The sequence below is a fragment of the Phoenix dactylifera genome, chromosome 8 (genome assembly GCF_009389715.1).
Source record: "Phoenix dactylifera cultivar Barhee BC4 chromosome 8, palm_55x_up_171113_PBpolish2nd_filt_p, whole genome shotgun sequence".
In the NCBI taxonomy this organism is placed as follows: domain Eukaryota; kingdom Viridiplantae; phylum Streptophyta; class Magnoliopsida; order Arecales; family Arecaceae; genus Phoenix; species Phoenix dactylifera.
Window position 1 is genome coordinate 2,871,405 of NC_052399.1, and position 17,248 is coordinate 2,888,652.

Below are 17,248 nucleotides of genomic sequence, written 5' to 3' on the forward strand. Positions count from 1 at the left end.
CTACGGACTGATGCCGACACTTACATGGCATAAGCACATACACGGATACGTGGCAGCTAAAAATTTAGCCACCACAACTCTGTCCGTCAACAACAAGACAAAACTAAAGCCCCCGAAAAGGATTAAATTCCCTAATACTCAAAAATACCCCTGTAATCATCCTGTTCCATTCCCCTCCCGGTGAGTCGGTCACCGCAAAATCATCTTCCCATGTCCCATTTCAGTATTTCATCCGCCACCCCCGACCGGCCGACAGTGATTCATACGTCCGTTCCGTTCAGATAACGCTCACTGGAGGTGACCGGAATCGGATCCATAAACAAGGCCCCCCACGTCCCCCCCCGTCTCGACATTTATCGTTACCCCCGGCCTATTGTGCATGCATTCAAACCAAGCGTCCGCAGCGCTCCCTCTCCCTCCTTTTGTCCGGCCCTCTCTCCCCCTCTTCTAAACCCCGAGAGCTCTCTCCACTTCTAATCTCTCCCCACGCCGAAACCCTAGCGCTCGCCGCCGCTTCCGAGAAGGGAAGCGGCCGAGGGCGAGGCCGCCATGGGCGTCTCCTTCAAGGTCTCCAAGGTCGGAACCCGCTACCGCCCCAAGCTCCCCCCTCCGGATTCCCCAGCCGGCGCCGGAGAGAAGGATGCGGATCCCGACACCTCCGGCGACGCACCCGATCCCAAGCTGACCGATCGCGAGGTGAGCTCGGGCTTTCTTCTAGGGTTTCCGCTTTTATTGAGCCTTCTGTCGTATGGTCTCTGTTTTTCTGTGTCTGAGTTGTAGGGATTTGGTTTCTTGGTTTGATCTGGGGTTTTGATCTCGTTTAGGATTTGCGTGGCGGTTTCTTCGGTGTTTTGACTGGGATTTAGGGTTTGGTGATGATATCTTAGTGCAGGAGCGGTCTTGCACTTATTATTTTAGTGTTTTTCCTTTTAATAGCGTGGTTTCCGGATCATGATGTGGCTTTTGTTTTGCGGTATGTGCTTTGCCGTGTTTGTTTTCTTGAAATACCAGGGCTGGTAGTGACCAAAGTTCTGATTTTTTACTCTGTTTTGCTGGACATATCGGTTGTTGTCGATTTTTTTTGTTCTCCTTCTTCTTCTTCTTTTTGTTTTTTTTTGTTACTGTTGCTGTTATTGAAAATCTAGGCGCCCTTAAAAGTCTCTAGGGGCTTTAGATGGGCCGGGCTCAGGTGAGGGGAGCATTCGTTACCATTCTGTAGTGGACTGAGTTAAACGATCCCAAACTTATCTTGGTCCAACATGGACGTCCCATCACCCAGCCAAGGGAGTTGCATGCAGCAAGCAGAGATATGGACTTAACCCGAGCTCAGAAATCGGAACAGTGTGTTTTTGAGCCATGCTTAGAATGATGTAAAAATTATGTAATTGTTTGGACACTTTCATATAAGGATTCACTTTTAGATCTCAAGATGTTGGAATTGTGGAAGCTAATATCGAGACTGTCAGTGATTGTTCCACAACTTACTGGCGATATTATTTAATATGGGTCAATGTGTAATTTTAAGGGGAATTAACGGTATAAAAGTTGCTGCGGTCGTCAACTGTTGATGGGCCTTAGTTTAAAAATAAGGTCTGGTTTGTGTTGGAAGTATATACAATTTACCCTGTAAACAAGCCTGTTCTCGTTTGCTATACAAAAACCTGAAAGATCCTCTTCCTCTTTGGTTTGATGGGCTCAGGAGAATAAGTGCTATGTTTTTTACATTCACAAGTTTGTGAAACAAATAACTGTTAGAAAATCAAAAAGAACTATCTTTTGCTTCTATTTTCAGTAAAAAGAATCTGAAAATTAGATACTTTCTAAATCTTGGCACGGAGAGATGGATTTTTTATTAATATTCTCTCAAACATGTGTATTTGGCCAGGGTAGTTTATGTTAGATCAACAGCTTTACACTTTTTTGGAGTATAGAGTCTGCAAGTTTATTGCCAGATATTGTGCTCTGCTTATAATATTATCTATCCAATATTTTTTTAAACCTATACTATTCTTTTAATGTAGTCATTCCTTTTTAATTCTTAAGACTTCTTCACTCACATTAGTAGTTTCAGTTTCCATATAGAAAGAGTAAAATATATAAGCAAACCATATTTTCTACCTTGGATTGATGCCTAATACAAGTTTAAGATCCATTGAATGCACATAGCATACCAACAGAAACAAAAAATTAAATGTCAATAACAACAAAACCTTAGAAATAATAACAGAAAAATGACATCATCTCAAATATAGAAAGAGGGCGATATTGGCTTTACAGACTCTGTTTCATGCGTGCTACGTTGAGAGTCCAAATGCTTCAGCCTAAGCAACTGGCTTTTTTTTTGCATTAAGGTAACAGTAGTTGCCTGGGTTTAGTAACTGTGAGGCAAATATTTTGTTCTTAGCTCAGTGTCAATCTGTGGACTTGCATTTGCTCCAACCCTTACCACTTGGGTTATGGGACTCCTAAATGACAACAAATTTGAGTTTTGATGCGAACCTAAAGGATTAGATAAATGGGTAAAATCCAAATGTCGTCATTTATTATCAATAGACACAGCATATTTGGATTATGATGACAAATATAAGGACTAGGGGTGGGGTACATTGTTAAGAATATGTCCTCCCAAGTATGACTTGTAAAGATTGTATGCTATATTAGTTCTGTTCTAGACAGAATGCATGCATAGTATCAACACTAGTTGGTTTATACTGGCATCAATTACTTTCCTTGTGAACCGGTATTCATCCAGTTGCAGGAAAGAAAGGGAAGAGTGAAGAAGATAACTACAGAAATAGGAGAGCTGCTCAAGCCTTTTCAGTTATGATGATATTTATGTCCTATTGTACAAGTGCATGACTAAATTAAAAGAAAAATGTTTGTCATGTAAAAAGTTGGTACTTTTTTAAGAAAGAATGATTTCTTCTTTAATATTTATCTAAACTTACTTGGTAAAGTGCACTGGTTTCATTTCCAACAATGGGCAATTTTGTCTTCTAATTTGTTACTCATTTTCAGAGGAAACTATGGAAATAGGAGAGCTGCTCAAGCTGTTTATGATGACTGTTATGTCCTTTCATCATTATACAAATGCATCATCAAACTAAAAAAAAATGATTGTCATGTAAGAAGTTGGTACTCTTTTAAGAAAAAAATATTTTCTTCTTTGATCTTTATCTAAATTTACTCAGTAAAGTACATACTGGTTTTATTTCCAGCAATGTGCAATTTTGTGTTTTAATTTGTTACTTATTTCAGATTTTTCTTTTTTATTATCTTGTTTGAAACATAAATGTTCTTTATTCATCAAAGTAGTTCATGATATGCCAACTGCTACTGTTTTTGAACCCTTTAGTCAATGATCTAGTAGAAGGTGTTTTTCCCTTGTGTATGGGCACGCTCATATATACACATGTTTGCATGTGTACTTGCATATCGATGAGGGTGGTTTGTGTGTGTGAGCTAGTTGTAAATTCCTTTTGGCCGATTGGTTCTTCCATCCATAGCTGGCTACTGTGAGGAGGGTAATGTGTCTCTAACTATTATATGAAATCGCGTGAGCTTATTTTCTTACTTGAAGATGGTTGCATGATTCACATGGAGGGTAATCACAAACATCTTTATGAAGAATGCTTTTTAAAGCATATATTTGTATCAAAAATGAGTTATAGGGCATCCTTGAATGGTTTATTTTGAGTCTGTTGGAAGGGCACACTATTTATTTTAAACTAATGATTACAACTGCTTTATTGTGGTGACTTTCTTGTCCTTTTCATTAGTTTATCATTTAGTAAAACCCTAAATACATTTTTATGCTTATGACATGCATTTGTGTACATATCCGTGTGTGCGTGTGTGTGTGTGTGTGTGTGTGTGTGTGTGTGCATGGGCCCACGCGTGTGCGCACGGGCGCATGTGCATGTGCATAACATGCATTTGTGCTTGCTTGCTTGGTTGTTGGCTGGACTGTTCCTTTATGAACAGCAGTGGTTGATACTGCTGATTAACTTGATTTAAATTCTTTGGAGGGGAATCATGCAAACAAATTTTAACCAATTCCTCGGTACTTATGGTTATCTGACTAACATCGAAGATACCTGGTTTTATCTATTAATGTTGGAGACGTTTCTAGTCCGCAAGTTGAACTCCTATCTGAGATAGTTTTGTTTCTTAGGTTGATATCATTGTTTGCTGTCTCTCACTGTATTGTGAAATGGTTATCTAATATCTTCAGCTGAAATTTTTATTTGTAAGGATACACTTTCCATTTATATTGAATTTTATTCAACATAATTTATTTTATGTTTCCCTGCTTATCATGCAGGTTGCATTGCCGGGTCTAGGTGATGGCTTTGCTGGTTCTGTTTTATCAGCAAATAGTGAAAGCAACCTTGTTGGACCAGGTGACCAATTCTGATTCAATAGAATGGTGCCTTTTCTTTTCTTTTCTTTTCTTTTTTTATTTTGAGTTGCGTTGACTTCTAATGCAGATCATGAGGTATCCTTCTCTCTAAACTTATTTCCTGATGGATTTTCTGTTGGAAGACCTACTGAGGTTTGTTGACTGTACTTTTGATTACTATAACAATTCAGTAACAGGTATGTAGAATTTGCCACTTAGTGCTATTGGGATTTCCATAGGGTATGCTTTTGCCTTTGCTTGAAGATGCTCCAAAGTTGCTGCACCCTTATGATAGGGCATCGAAGACTTTGTTCTCTGTAAGTATGCTGATTTATATAAGTTCTTACTGCTTCAAATGAGTAATTTGTTCTAGAATATGTACTCGTTGACTTCTGTTCAATCATATATAACATTAGTTTTGAAATTCTTAGAGAAGATGTTTTTGATTGAAGGCTAGGAGGGATATCAGCAACAATATTCTGGAAGTTGTGACCAGAAGAAATTTTGAAACATGTTGACATGTCTTGGAGTTGAATCTTTATACTTTTTCTCCTAGAAACTTGGAGCTTTTCATTGTCTTTTCTCATAGTAGTTTCTGATAAGTACCAAGTAAAAGTCAAAGATGACTGCCTTGCATAATTGTGTTCTGTAAAGTACTAACTGTCTCACATTGCAAGACACCATCTTGAAGAACAAGATACACCAAAGGAAAAAAAATGCTCGTAATTCGTCCCTTCTTATTTTACCCTAGATCAACTTCTTGCTGTTCGATAGCTAGGTTTCTCATGACTCAACCCCGTTGCTTGCAACGTCCCTTCTCTCGTGGTTCCATATGCCATAGCTTGTTTCTTGGGATGCCATCTTGCCATTGCAAACACCGGTCTCAAAGCTTCTTGATACTCTTGGCACTAACTTTTCCCTAAAACATATGATTGGAAAAAATCTCATGATGTGTCTTAGATCACTGTCATTCACATATTTGGAAAATCAAATGCACGGCAGTGGCATTGTATTTTCAATACGTCTAGTGAGATAGTGTGGTAGAATCTTTTGCTTGGTGTTACTTCATGTTTGTAGTCTGTACTTCTAAGCAATTATGGTTGAATGCAGTATGTTGTGGTAGATTGCTAATAGCTAGTTTCTTATGAAATAATTTCCTGTGATTATGCAAATAATAGAACTGTAATAAAATTTTCCCAAAAGATTGTTTTCTATCTAATTTCTGCCTATGCACTTCTCCATAATCTAACTATTTTGTTTGGATCTATTCATCAAAACTAATGTCGCGACTGATTTATGATCCAAAGGTATCAAAATATGCTACCTCTTTGGTTTCATGAATTTCATTTCTTAAAGATCAATAAGAGGCAAATAGTTGATATCCGTGCCCATGAGATTTTGCGATGCTATTGAAAACGAGGCATGCTAGACCTACATGCACGCTTAGGACTCTTCCGTGTACATGCTTTGTAGGCTTAACACATTGGCTTAAAATTTATTCATGCAACCTCTTTGCTCACTGTAGGACTCTTTCTCGATAGCATCGCAACTGATTTATAATTCAAAGGTATCAAAATTTCCTGCCTCTTTGGTTTCATGAATTCCATATTTTAAAGGTCAATAAGTGGCAAATAGTTGATATCTGTGCCCACAAGATTTTGCGATGCTATCGAGAAAGAGGCATGCTATCAATAAATCTTTGATCCTTTGGCACATACATATGGAATTCTGGATTTTAACTAACCTGTTAACATGTTCTAATTAGTAGAATATCAATACCATGAAGCATTGTAGTTTCTCTTGGATTACTGAATGAAATACAAGTATTGTAATGACAACAGGGGAAATGGATCATTACCTGTTTTTATGCCCTGTTCTAGTCTGGCAAATCAAAAGAACTTATGCCTCCTGAATGGTAATATTCTAAACAAGTTTTTAAAACCATGAGTCTGGTATGTATGTAGTAAGTATTCTTGCATGCTTACATTTTGTGCTTATTATTTGACCTTTTCACTTATTATATTTTGTTGGATAGGTGGAAACTAAGTATGTAAATTTATTTTTTTGATGCTACCTACTTATGCCATCAATTTGCTACTAAACTCTCTCTCTTTCTCTCTCTCTATCCCCCCCTCCTTTTGTACAGGCAATTGAATATGGATGGTTGCCGAGCGACATCTTAGATGACCTACCTTGCAAATACTTCAATGGAACTCTTATTTGTGAGGTGAAGTAGCAATAAATGCTCATAGAGGAGGCTAACTGTTATTTTCCATATAGCATTCTTTGATTTAGATCTCCATATCTTCTTTTTCTTTGTGTTTGTGTGTGTGTTCTGGAAAGCTCCATATTTATAATTTAGAAAAGTGCTGGTCAAGTCGAAACTTGAAATTAATTGATTTTTAATATTAGGAGATTATGGTTAATTCTGTTTTTGAAATTTGTCAGGTCCTATATTATTTAAAAGGAGAAGGTTGTTCCTGACTTCCTGTTGAAGACTGCTTATTCTAGTGAAATTTCCTGTATTTTTTTTCTTAGTTGTAAATTCATTGTGGTGATTATGTACTTACTTGTTACATACCTCTTCAAATTTTGTGAAATTGAATTGACATATTAATATCCTGTAATTTTATGTTTTACTTGATCATGATGAACATTATTCAACTGTTTCTTTACCCCAAGTGTTTATTTTTATTTTATCTTTTTATCTTTTTCTCGTTTTCTCTTTTTCTCTTTTCCCCCTTTTATCTTGGTAATATCAGGACATTACTCGAGAGATATTGGCCATTGTAAGGGAGTGCACTGTTATATCTGGGAAAACCATGGATGCTTTAGATATTACTCAACATGCACTTTAATAGTTGAGTACATTTTCCCCATTTTTTGCCCAATTTCATGTTCTTTTATATAGGTTGAGTAATATGGATATCTTATTATCACTTAAATATGGTATATATGTTTAATGCTGACAAATAAAGGCAAAATGAATGTACTAGTATTGAAGAACATGGATCAGTCGCAGCCTTTTCAGACTACTTAAAGTTGGTAACAAAGAGCCAATTACATAAAAGACAATTGCTTATTGTTACCAGTTGTGTTCAACTTTAGATAAAATAATGTACTACTTTGTGAGATGCCAGAGTTTGCTCTCATTTCCTTTATCATATAATAGTTATTTCATGAAAATGTGATGATAAAAATCTTGAATTGATAAAACATCAAATCAGCATGAGGCACAATGTTCCCCTACAACTAAATTTGAAGTCTATAAAACTCCATCTAACTAGAGCTGTCAATTGAGCACATTACGTCATTTTAAGAGGCACTTATGGATCCTAATCTAGCCATTTTTAGCATGCTTTTTATCTTTGTGATCCATGTTTGGTCTTGAAAGCAAGCAATGGCCTCTGTTGTGATGTAAAAGCAGGCAATAGCCTTCACGAATGACTTATAGTTATATTGTCAACATTGAATTCATACAAATTTTAATTTTGTGATAAGAACTGTTTGATTGATAGTGTTTTGGATGATAATGATAGGATATATGCTGAAGGTGTGCATAGCATGGGTGTCAAATAGTTTGTAATGATTGGTTTATTTAGACACATGCAACAAGGGCTGCAAAGTTCTTAAGGCAGAACATGATATGGCTAAAATGAAGGGAGTGTGAAAAGGAGATAATTAAACTCATCATAGTAGGTGATATTCCTTAAATTGATTTCAGTTGCTCCATAAGATCTCAAATAATGAGTTGGCATCTTGCTTTTGTTTATAAGATATGATTAGTGTACTAATTTAATCAAAACATGCCTATATGGTTTAAGACTTGGTGTTCTTGATTAGTCATGCTCATTTCATATAAAAATGTTAACAATGCAGTGATTTTTATTGACTCAGTTATGTGCCCAACTCCATCTATGAGATCAAGGTACCATGTGATCAAATAAGACACTTGAGTGTTGCTATGTTGGTGAGTCAACATTTGAGTCACAAAACCTGCTCGATTAGCATGATCTAGACTGAGTTATGTAAAGTATTAATTGAGATGTGATTGATGATCACTTGTAATTATGTATAATTATATTATTTGATAAGCAAGTCCATTTGTTGCTTGCAGTGAAGGTTTGAGATTAAAACTATTAACTTAAATATGAATGAGATAACAAAATCCTTATGATAGAACAATTTGCCAATATGTTATAAATTTGGAAAGATGCCAGCTTGTTAAATGTTATTTTAAGCTTTGATGCTATGATATCTAGGCTTTAGCATAAGAGGAGTGTCTATGATGTAATATTTCACTGTTTGATCTGTAGCTGTACCTGTTTTAGTTTCTCCATGCTTATGGGCCATAGTCAGTGTAACTTGGTGATTGAGTAGTCTATGATTTATGCATGGCAGTTTGGTCATTCACCACCTGTTTGCTTTTCACCCTGATTACTGAAAGTCCCAAGTTGCATAACGATGAAATACAGCTTTGCATAATCTCTTATTTTTCTGTCCCTCTCTGTCTTTGTTCATTCTTAATCAAAATTTTCTTTTCTTTGTTTCTTGTTGCTTTGGATTCCTTTTTATGCATTTTGATTATCTCAAGCAGTTTTTCCATAGTTAGAACTACTTTCTAAACAAGGGACCGCAAAACAATATCAAATTCCATAATTTTTGAGACCTTGCAATGCAACATATTATTTGTTTGCTCATGTTCATTCATTTGCTTCTAGGGACATATCATTATTTGACTGAGCAAATAGAGATGTTGCAACTTAGTAATATTTTATTTCCAAAGCGGCCATCATATGTAGGGAAAGAGGGTACATTTGTTACATAGCAGCACTTGTGTTCAAGCTGTTATTATATGAACCGATGATCTTTCTGACTTTCATTTTATTAGAACTCTTGTTTGAGTGAGACTGTAGAAGATTATATTATATGGTGATCGGTGCTAAGTTATATGGTGACCAGAATGAATATATTTTTAAACAGGTGCGGGATTATCGATCTTGTATGTCAAAATTTAGAAACAGTGATTCTTCTGGAGATGAGTTTCCCAGAGTTCAGAAAGTGTGCTTACGGATGGGCATGGAGAATGTTGTCAAAGACATGCCGTCAATTTCTGATGACTCATGGACTTACAATGATCTATTGGTCAGTCTAAATGATTATTCTGTTTTCTTGGTGCTTCTTGGTTATTTCAACTTCAGTACATTGTTAGTATGTATTTGTGTTTCAGCAAGCGGAGTCTCAGATTGTGAAGGCCTTGCAACCGATGCTTTATTTGGGCCCAGATCCATCCCTAGACAGGCTTTGTAGAACAGTTCCAAAACAGGTGTGAATGTTTACATAAGTTCCACTTTCATCTCCTATTACCTAGTTTCAAGCAGCATGATATTTTCACCAACAATTTGTTTCACCAACTTTTGTTGCCATGTGTAGGTTGATTTAGGGATATATAAACAAAAGCTGATGAGCAAGCAACATGACATGCTAGAAGTTAACCATAAATCTACTAATTTAGACATGTCAAGCAATGGATATGCTGAGAGTTTGAAGTCCCAAACAAGTTTTTCCTTCAAAAATGATTCTGCACATCATTCTCAGTGTGCCATCTCAAGAAGCATGCCACATGTGCAACAGGTTGACAGCATGAAAGATGTTACAGTGCCCTCTTTACCATTGGCATTCCAACCAAACTATAATTTAGTAGTCAGTTGCCCTTTATCTGTTTCCAGTAATGTGGTTTTTGCATCAGCACCTGATCAAAATCTCAGAGACTCTTGGCTTGGTTTGAAGAATCCTATTAATCTTCTTGGAAAGAGGACTAGATCTAAAATACAACCAACCTCCAAAACTAATGGCAAAAGGCCAAAACAAGAGCCACCAGACCTGGTTTCTTCACAGATAATTACCAGTCAAAGGGACACTCTGCTTGAACAAGAACCACAACGGAATACTACTCTGGCACAAAAACATCAGGAAGCTCAAAATATGCAGCATCTCAGATTTCATGACCAAAATTCTTCCCAACAGCAGAGGAGTGAAGCATCCATTGAAAGAACTGGAAATCTGGAAGCCGAAATGCCCTCTTACTTATACCAAGAGCATGTACAACATATTGTTAAAGAAGAGCCTGGTGAGACAGAAATTTTATGCAGAATAGAGGTAGAGAAGGACAGAGAAGGCCATGCACAGGATATCAGAAGTGAGATTTCAAGTGAGCAGCAAACTCCATCATGTGTAAGAGCTCTGCCTCTCCAGATGCAGGAAATTGGTGCTGGACAGTCTGTTGAAAAGTATCCGAAGAAGGAGAGAGCTTCTCGGAAAAGGAAACCCTCGCAAGGCCCCCAAGGTTCAGCTCGGGGTTCAGATTCTCACGTGTCCAAACTAGGAGATAGACAAAGAATATTGTCAAGTTGCAGCACATCGCCAAATGTTACTGTGGTTGGATTATCCAAGGATAAAGTTGCATCAGTGCCTGCTGCTTCAATTGGAACTCTTTCTGCAAATTCTGCTTCTAGCAGTTCTTTGATACAGGAGAGTCAGTTGACTTTACCTAAAAGGAAGAAATCTAAAGCTCTTAATAAGGTTACATCTCAGAGCATGAGTGAAATAGGATCTCTAGCACATGTTGGTGAATCAAATGTTTCATTCGGATCAAACAGTTCTTCAGTTGGGATTGGATTATTGCCTCCTTCAGGAACTGATGTTGATCCTAGCGCCTTAGAGAGGTTCTCAAAGATTGAGGTGGTGAGCCAAAGGTGTGACTTAAGAAAAATCGTTATTTGTATTAGTTTTTCTTTTTTTGTTTCAGTTGGGAAGATTTGATATCAGCTTCAGAACCAGTTATGAAAAGTTTCAATATCAGAATCACGTGCGTGCTGATATTTTTATATGTTCTCAATTTCTCATCAATTCTATAGCACTAATATTCTGTCAAACCTATTTTTAGGCATGGACTCAACAGCAAAAGAAACAAAATTGAAGAGTTTCCAACAACAAAATCATTATCTGAATGCTCTTTGCCACCAGCCAGACTTGTAATGCGGGAGGATACTGAAGAATGTGGGCCTCTCACAGAGAACTTGTGCATGTCAAAGTACTTAATTGGTGGAAGCAGGAATGCTCACAAGACCCGAAAGATTACATTTGTGCGTGTGAGATTTTTCTTTAGAGGTAAGTCGTTATTGAATCTTACTAATTATTCGCTAATCCTGACTTTCTGATATTTATGTTTATTCTCCACAGGAAATGGTATCCCCTTCTTGGTTGATGAATCTCGGTGCAAATTAATCCTTACTGAATCTGAGGAGCTTGACATGCATGAGGTCAGAGCAGAAGTTGTCTTTGGAGACAAAGAACAACACTTCCATACTGCTCTTCTCCACAATCCTGTGAGTATTTTTTTGACTGAAGTAACATCTGTGCAAGTAACTGTCGCTTGCAGTCTTTTCTCACCCGCACGATAATGTGCTTTGCAGCATCATGCGGACCTATTTGCTGCTCAGTTCGCTTCACTGGTATGTTTGCCTTCAACTTCCTCTTCTAATTATGTAAAATGTCAAAATGTGCCTATGAAATTTGAGTTCAGTAGTATGCGACTTTTTAATGTTGCCATGTTGTAGTCTGCATGACAATTTGCATTATAATTGTGTCATCTATCTTCTGCAAGGGCCATAATCTGGAGATCCTTTTGATATCCTGATCTTTGATTTGGTCTGAGCAATTCTTAAGGACAAAAATAACATTGTTTATAAAATGTTCCAATGGATGATAATCTATCCTGAATAATCTGTAGTTATTTTAAGGGTCTATACCCTTGAATGGGGTGATCATGTCAAATGCATGGCGAACAAGCTACAATATTCGTACAAGCATTCTTTATAGCAACCAAGTAGAGTTGGCGGACTTGATGTGAGCACTAGCTTGATTTATGATCAAACAGTTTAAAATTTTTCCCATGCACCTGTCTGATACACATGCAGATGGAACGCGAGGGCTACAAAGTCGTGGATGATCAACTCCAGCCATTGTTATCCTGCACTCGTGGCCTTTCTATTGATTCTGTACATACTGATTCCCGTGGAGTTACTCTGTATCCTTGCACAACACCTGTTACGAGCCAGTCATTGAAGCCAATTTCCCCATTTGGTGACAGCATCTCAGCCTTGAACTTATGCCAGTTTCCACCTCAGAATATTCAAATGCCTTCAAGGGCACCTACGTCCTCTTTGAATTTGACCAGGCAACAGCAGTTGGATATTGTTTCTCATCTTAATTCCGTGCAGCAACAACACCCTCAGTTTCAGAGTCCCCTGCCTTTTGTTTGGAACAACCCACTGGTTAACACAAATATGCATGTGGGCAATGCAACACCCAACAGCATTGCCCATCCCAACACAAATATGCAGGTGGGCAATGCCACACCCAACAGCATTCCCCATCCCAACACAAATATGCAGATGGGCAATGCAACACCCAACAGCATTCCCCATCTAAACCTTCTTCGCTTGCAGCAGAGTAAATGGCAGAATTATGAGCAACAAGCAATCTTACAGAATAAGATGACTATCCTTGGAGCCACCAACAATATCGTAGGCATGGGGGAATGCGAATCTGGGTTGAATGTCTGTCGCAACAATGATCACCTTATTCAGGTACCTGGGTTGAGTCACTCCGGTACGCAATTCCTCCAAAGAGGAACTTCTGAAACCTCTGCAGCTGTGCTAGCAAAGCTGAGACAGGCAGGCAGTCAGGGAATGGGGGTGGTGAGTGGTAGTATGCCTGCAGGGAGTTCGACTTATGGGATTTTTGGGATGACAGGAGATGGATCTTTGCTGGATCAGATACTGGGAAGAAGCTGTACCGATCAATTCCAGTACCGAGATACACAGCCTACTATCTTTCCTAACAAGCAATCCTTGAACCTGAGCACCAACAACTATGACCAACAGCGTCAGCAGAATATGCATCCAAGGGGAAATCTGCAACTGCCATTGCAGCAGCTGCAGCAACAACTAGCCTGTCAGCATGATTTGCTGACTGTGAATCAGTCAATACGACAGCTGCAGCAACACCAACTAGGCTCTCCCCAGCAGCACGAATCACAGATATCATTAATGAGTCCAAAACAGTTGAGCTCAGGGTCGGCTAGCCAGCAGGTCAATACTGGTATTGCTAATGCTGGAAGCCCACAGGTGAGCTCCCAGACAGGCGCTTCTGGTGGTAGCGTCGTGAACTCACCTATGTTACAGGGCCCTCAGAAAGGAAATTATCATGGCAAAAGTTTTATGAGAGGGCAGTGAAGGGCTTTCTTTTTCTACCTTTCTTTTCTTTCTTCTTTTCCTTTTCATTTCAAGAAAGAAAGTAGAGCAGGGGGGTCGGGGGGTCTGCAACAGCTTAAATGCAGAAATTGGAGAGGAGCTCTGGTTTTTTATGTGGCTGCTCAAAGTTCTTTCTGTTCACAGTTGCATCAAAAAGACTGTATTGTGAAGTTCATTCTGCTTCTCAGTTGGTAACCAAGATCTCTTTTTGGCTAAAACAGTTACCTTGAAATCTGGATATTTATACTATGTTTATGTTGTTTGGAATAAACATCATGCGCAATATATGATCAATTGAACCAGTGATGCCTGATGGTGGGACAAAGAGATGAACCTGTTTTTTTTTTCTGGTCTCGCTAAACTTCTGGCTTATGCCTCTTGTTTCTTTCCTTTTTTTTTTAGGTGAGTATCCTGGAGGTGCAGCTGATGCGCTCGTAATTGTCAGTGATTTCGACGTGCATGTGTTACCAGCTTATGCATGCTTATGTGGGGCCTGCACGTTAAGTGGTCGAAAGTCGCGGCATGCTTATGTGGGGTAGCGGCAACGTGTGCATGTCGGCTGTGCCTCTTTTTTTTTGTGCGCGCGCGTGGGCGGGGGGCGCAGGCTTTTAAAGAAATGTCTTCGGTATAGCTGCTCATCAATAAACTGATGCCAATGGGAGGCTTCTGTCGCACTTAAAAATCAATTAGGTGGCTGCGCTTCCGTTGCGACCCCGGTTTCCAACACTACACCTGTTTACCCCAGGATCCGCTAAGTGTGCCTCAGTTGCTTGGCGCGGGCACTGGATACTACTGTTGCAACGGGACAGCCATCAAGATTAAGGCCCCGTTTGGAAGAGTTTTTAAAGGATCAAAAAGTACTCTCCGTCCCTCCAAAAATACTTTTAGACAAAAAAGAGTATTTGATAAAAATTTTGAAAAGCTATTTTAGATTTATCAAGAAACTAAAAATAGCTTTTTGAAAGAAGCTTTATTTTAGAGCTTTCTGAAAAATCTGTTTTGAACTTTGTCGGAAAGCTATTTTTTGACCATTAAGATTCAAAAGATCGCACGTAATGTGCTACTGCTCGTTGATAAGATTAAGTCTGCGTCTTGATCCAATGTGTAGTATATTCTTTGGTAAGTTTTCTGCTGTTGGAGACTTGTTGAGTTTATGCCCCTGCTCCTCATGGGTTTGAGGACTACAATGTCAAGGGATGGGTTTGCCCTTCTGCTAAAACCTTTCTTTTTTGACCCATGGCCATCGAGTTTCTTTGGACCTTTCAACTACCTAGCGATGTCCTTGTCGCATGGTTTCCCACATGTTTTGATGTTTGGGGTTTTTCTAGCCAGACCTATGCTTTTCCATTTGTGGGCGTTTGGTGACTCCATTTGGGTCACCACAGTGATCTAAGATCATCAATAATCCTAATCTTGAGATGATATAATCCTTAGTGATCTAAAATCAATATATTTGGTAAGCCATGTTTTAGTAATTAAAAATCCTCGAGTAGCGATAGATAACCTGTTTGGTATGATATGTTTGGTATGATATGGCAATCGAAGATTACCAGCTATATAATACCAAAAATACTTTTAACATATCTCAAATAGATTTTTTATGTATTTGCAATTTTCATGAATCAAGAATATAAGCAAATATGCTGATTCTTATATGGTTCCATCATTTTGTTACAAATTGTATTTTTAGTGATTCCTACCTCTGGACGGTATCTACAGAACACTTATATTTTTTTTGTTGTTCATTCACACGTCCTAAATGTAAAAAAATTGTTTTTGTAGTCCCAAGCTTGTTATGCACTAATGAATAATAGAAGAATATTAAACAATTCAAAACATATAGGTTCAAGAAGTCTCCATGTCTTTACAAACAAAATAATCAATCCCTCGTCACCTCAATTTAGAATGACCTATTTTGTTACACTCAAACTGCATACAAGACAAAGCCATTCAGCATACAACATGTAGCACATTTAACAAAGTTTAACTTGAATAAATGTGAAAAATTTAGATATACCAGTTCTCTTGGATATTATCTATATTATAATGTCTATGTGGCCAACACCATGAATAAAATGGGATAACACCAAGAATTGTAATAGCTGGATTATTAAAAACCATAAACATCCAAACTCCACCAAATCCACAAACATCCAAAGTATTATTTTCACTACAAATATCCATAATAATCAAACCATAAGGTTGACAAAACTATAAAACTAAACAAGACAGCAAAATAAGAGAAAAGTACCACCACAAAAAAATAAAAACTCCTTTTCCAACCAAAAGAAGAAGAAGAAAATTATTTCATTATTTTGATTCGTGCTTGGAAACAACTACACTGTCATTATTTCAAGTTAGTGTTTTTCTACCTGATCTTTATCTATCAAAGTATGATTTTTTTTTTTCTTTCAAAACAGTCGTTGTCTCATGAGATTTTGTTTCAACTCAAAGCTTTAGAAACAATTGTGTAATAGAGAACTCAGATTGTACAAGCTACTTACTTGTGCTAGGCAGGATATACGTTGATAAGAGATGATCTTATCTTAAATACTATAAAAGCACGAATATTTCTGTGTAGACGCCATTCTAACCCTTAGATGTTCCTATCATCTCATCCCCTAGATCAAACATCATTCTTCTATATCATCCAAACTCCTGAACTCGCCAACAATAATTCTGTCAAAGCAACAACAACCGTTCAATTTAACAGGGAGCATCTAGACCATCAATTACCATATTCACTAAATTACTCCACCTCCTCATTGTGCACCAAAATAATAGTAGAAATCCACCTCCTAATCTCAGTTCTCAAGAGTCTATATCCCAATTAGAAATAAACTTGGCCATGAGCAAAATAGAGGCAATTGCACACCTAAGTCACCGGTATACCTTCTTGCCCGAGTATACTTGTGATTCCTCAGGTCCCTCCAAGAAGATTGCACCTTCGTCGTCCTTACACTATGTTAATTATTGGAGTTAAGAATGTTTTGTGAGTTAAGGCCCTATTTCAGCAAGGAATCCACCCATTAAAGTCAAGAAATTTATTATATAGCTACTACATAGATTGAAGGAATTACTTTCTTCTCTTCGATCGAATCAGAATTTGAATTATTCTATAATTTCAATGTAACTTTTGTCGCTCGTGACACTAAATGCATACCCTTAACTATAAGAGATCATGTTAGGGTTTTAAACAAATAATGTTACGATAGCCTTCGAGGCCATCCTTTATGCTGTACATGTGCATGACATAGTTTTGATAAAATATAAATTTTATTTGTTAAAATAGTGAACCCATCAAACAATAGCATTGTATTCTCATTAATGTACACAATTTGCCATAAAACTAATAAAAATCGTTGGGACATCCCTTCTAGCATTGTCACATAAAAGAATGAATGCAATTGTGGCCAAGTAACAGTTATTATCATCCAAATAACAGGATGAATGGTGTCTTCCAATGGCAGAGCTGCTGTCATTTGGAGTAATGGTTCATTATTTTTCAGTTAAAAACATTCAAAAAAAA

The 17,248-nt window shown here is 37.7% G+C and overlaps 1 protein-coding gene across 1 annotated transcript; it reads left to right on the forward strand.

The window, feature by feature from the left end:
- The first annotated feature begins 371 nt into the window (after positions 1–371).
- Positions 372–14,489, forward strand: LOC103697717 (protein PHYTOCHROME-DEPENDENT LATE-FLOWERING-like). The gene is made up of 12 exons (XM_026800951.2): positions 372–696; positions 4,325–4,403; positions 4,491–4,555; positions 4,642–4,719; positions 6,549–6,629; positions 9,386–9,547; positions 9,633–9,728; positions 9,836–11,157; positions 11,349–11,572; positions 11,645–11,790; positions 11,878–11,916; positions 12,382–14,489. The coding sequence occupies exons 1-12, from the start codon at positions 550–552 to the stop codon at positions 13,699–13,701; spliced, it is 3,759 nt and encodes a 1,252-aa protein (XP_026656752.2). The 5' UTR covers positions 372–549; the 3' UTR covers positions 13,702–14,489.
- Positions 14,490–17,248: the final 2,759 nt, after the last annotated feature.